At 42.0% G+C, this 3,331-nt stretch overlaps 1 protein-coding gene across 1 annotated transcript; it reads left to right on the top strand.

Annotated features, from left to right (window-relative positions):
• Window positions 1–822: 822 nt before the first annotated feature.
• On the top strand, window positions 823–1,755 carry LOC101847447 (the record flags this gene model as incomplete). Its single annotated transcript, XM_013087311.2, is given in 1 exon segment — window positions 823–1,755. A coding segment is annotated over 1 exon segment (735 nt), but the record flags the coding sequence as incomplete, so codon positions are not given.
• Window positions 1,756–3,331: the final 1,576 nt, after the last annotated feature.

The raw sequence follows: 3,331 nt of genomic DNA, 5'->3' as shown, positions 1-3,331 counted from the left end.
GCCCCCCCCCCCCCCCCCCCAAATAAAAAAAATACGACCCCCCCAAACAAAATTTTAAAAAAAATAATAAATCTCTCTCCAGATATGTTTTTAATTACTTAAAAAACAGAAATAACTTAAGCTGACATTAAAATGCATTAACAGGTTTGACCTCTTTTAAAGCACTTGGCAAAGCATTCCAGATCTTGGGGCCTTGATATTCAAATGCCCTGGCCTTGGACTCATTGTTTTAAGTTTGATAGATGGTAAAATAATTACCTCCACCTCCTTCTTTCGCAAATATCTCGACTTGTACTCAAAATAAATGGATATTTTTTTTCATTTAAAAAAGTCAATTGAGCAAGCTTTAAGATGATACCAGTAACTTTACATGCCCAAAAATTGACGAGAGCCTGATTCTACCACGCTGCCTCACATTTCTTTTAGGCATAAACACCTTGATTTGCTTCTTGTCCCAGATAACGATGCTAGTAATGTATACTAGCCTGTGTTTGGGTTTGGGTTTTTGTTTGTTTTATTTCTCTGTCTTCCTCGAGATGTTTCCTACGTTCCTGCTCCTGCTGTCTCATAGTTCCCTCGGCTGTAGTGTCTTTATTTGTTTCTTGCCCATTGTCGTAATCTTATTGACACGTCATTGACACCGATGTCTTTGGGTGTCTCTGTCTCCTCCTAATGGTTCCCAAGCTCCTGCCCTCGTTATCTCCCCTGGTTTTCATTTCTTTCTGTGATACTTAGTCCTGTTCGCAAGTGTTAGTCATCGATGATTAATTGTATAACTGATGTTCTTTTTATTCCTTGTACTTTCTCTTTCTCTCTCTCCAGATGTCCCCTGTGTCCCTGCTCCTGCTCTCTCTTGCCTTCACTGGCTGCTGCGCCTGGGGTGACTGGGGACGCTTTCACCATAACCCCATGTTTGGCGGGATGAACAGGTTTGGCGGTCAAGGTCAAGGTTTCCCCGGGAGATTTGGAGGTCCAGGTTTCTTCGGCAGATTCCCCGGCAGATTCCCAGGTCAAGGTCAAGGCTTCCCAGCTGGTCCGGCTACTGGACGATCAACGCCCTCCGTGTGCAGCGGGAAGGGCACTCTGGGGCAAAGATTCGCCGTCAACATTGGGATCAACGACGCTGACAACGACAGTTTTGTCGCGGGCCCCGAAATGTACAACGACTTCAGAAACAACTACGACACCAACAAAGACGGCTGCGTGACTCTTGCCGAGTGGGAACAGCGCTGGGTGCAGGGACTCCTCTTTTCCAAGGCATTCGCCGATAGCCGTTGGGCCGCTCTGCAACCAAGCAACAACACCGCATGCCCCGTCACCTACGCCAGTTTCCAGAACAACACCAACATGAGAATGCCGTTGGGCGGTTTCATTTCGGGCAATCTGCAAACTCTCGTGGACACGTGCAAGAGCGACAACTCTCTGCTCATCTCCAACTGCGACTGTCTACAGTTGTTGGGCGCTTGTGTGAACGACGCTACGCTCAGCGCAAACTCCGTGTGTCAGGCGTACGTGGCTCAGCCAGTTAATGCCACCACTACGCCCGTCCTAGGTTGATTGGGACGTCAAAGACTAGAGTACCCACCTCCGTTGTTTTAGCACCTGCTAATAACCCCCCCCCCCACCCCCTTTCCTCGAGAAATAAATTGACTACACGATAGAGTTTTATTGAGGGTTTTCACGAGTTGTGATATATTTCTGTGGATCCTGCAGTAATACATTAAAAAGAAATAAATGTTATGGCCAAAATAAGATTGTTGTTTACGCGTTGATTTTGTTTTGAAAAAAGTTGCATGTATTGATGTACTTTATTGTGTGCAACACCAAAATGAAATCAGGTGTTCCTCAAAATTACGAAATGTAAGAAATAGACATATTTCTGCGCATTGGACATGTCGTTATCGTCTTTTTGTTTTCAATAGATTTTATGTTCATTTAAGAACATATATGAAGGGTGCTGACAAAATGAGTTACTTCTCTGATTCGAGGCCAAAGGAAATCGCTACACCACGCTTACGGGTGAAGTTTTTACAATGTATAAATATGAAATAATACAAGGCATGCTATACTTAAAGAATGACATTAAAGGAAAATCAACAAATTCGACCCTAGTGTCAATTTTTGGCCAATATCTCCATTTGCGGATGCTGAGAAGTAACTCATTTTGTCAGCACGTCTCACATATCATTTACTGTAATTTAAAAAAAAAAAGGTTGATGAAAGACACAAAAAACCACAAACAAACAAACATGCAAGTTTGCCGTTGTCAAGGACGCTCAAGCTTTGGAAGACACCAAACTTTGGCGGCCATTTTTTTCGCTAAATCTACCTCTTATAGTAGGCAACCCCCACCTTCTTCAATCGTAAATATCTCGACTTTTACTCAAGACGGATCGATCATTTTTAAAATCAAAAGAAAGACAAATGAACGAGTTTTCTGTTGATAATGACAATAACCCCACAGGCCCCAAATTTGACGACCACCTGATTCCAACGTGCCGAGACACGCGTACACACACACACACACACACACACACACACACACACATACACACACACACACAAACACACACACACACTTACACTCACACACGCACACACACACACACACACACGCATCAACATACACACATACACACATACATACACTTAATATAGCTACTAATTTTGATTTTTAAGACGCCCAATTTTGTTTTCATTAATGTCAACGATCAACTTACTTGATGTACCAAAAGATTCAAGATCTGTCGGGAAAGAAACAGTCACCCAAAATAGTATGTTTAAAATCCAACAGAGGAGAAATCTTGATGGATGCTAGAGGTATATTTAACAGATGGGCAGAATATCTTACAGGACTGTACTATGACGAAGTAGGTCCGGCGCCAGCATTTCTAAAAGACATCGAAGAACAAGTAATTCTGATAGAAGAAGTACAAGATACCTTGAATAAAACAAAATATGTGAGGCATCGCGGTGAAATCAGGCGCTCGTCAAAATAAAGAAATCAAAGAAATCAGCCTTTTCTTCTTGCCAATGAGCAATTTTTTTTTTTCATTTTTTCTTTTTTCCGCTAAAGGCCTCCAATATCCGTTGTAAAACACTTCCTGAGAGGATTTTTACTAAAAACACTTTGATCAAATGAACAAAAAACTCCCCAAAAAACAAACAAAACAACAACAACTAAACTTGCAGTTTCCATAGACATTCAAACTTTGGAAGCCTCCAAACTTTGGAACACTTTCTCGCTAATTCTACCTCTGACTTCCTTTACTTGCAAAATTAATATCTTGACTTCTATGCAAGATAGATGGGCTTTTTTCCACCACTCCCC

The sequence above is a fragment of the Aplysia californica genome, unplaced genomic scaffold (assembly GCF_000002075.1).
Source record: "Aplysia californica isolate F4 #8 unplaced genomic scaffold, AplCal3.0 scaffold00571, whole genome shotgun sequence".
Classification (NCBI taxonomy): domain Eukaryota; kingdom Metazoa; phylum Mollusca; class Gastropoda; order Aplysiida; family Aplysiidae; genus Aplysia; species Aplysia californica.
Note: the sequence above shows the minus strand (reverse complement) of the source record. Positions and strands in the feature narration are given on the sequence as shown.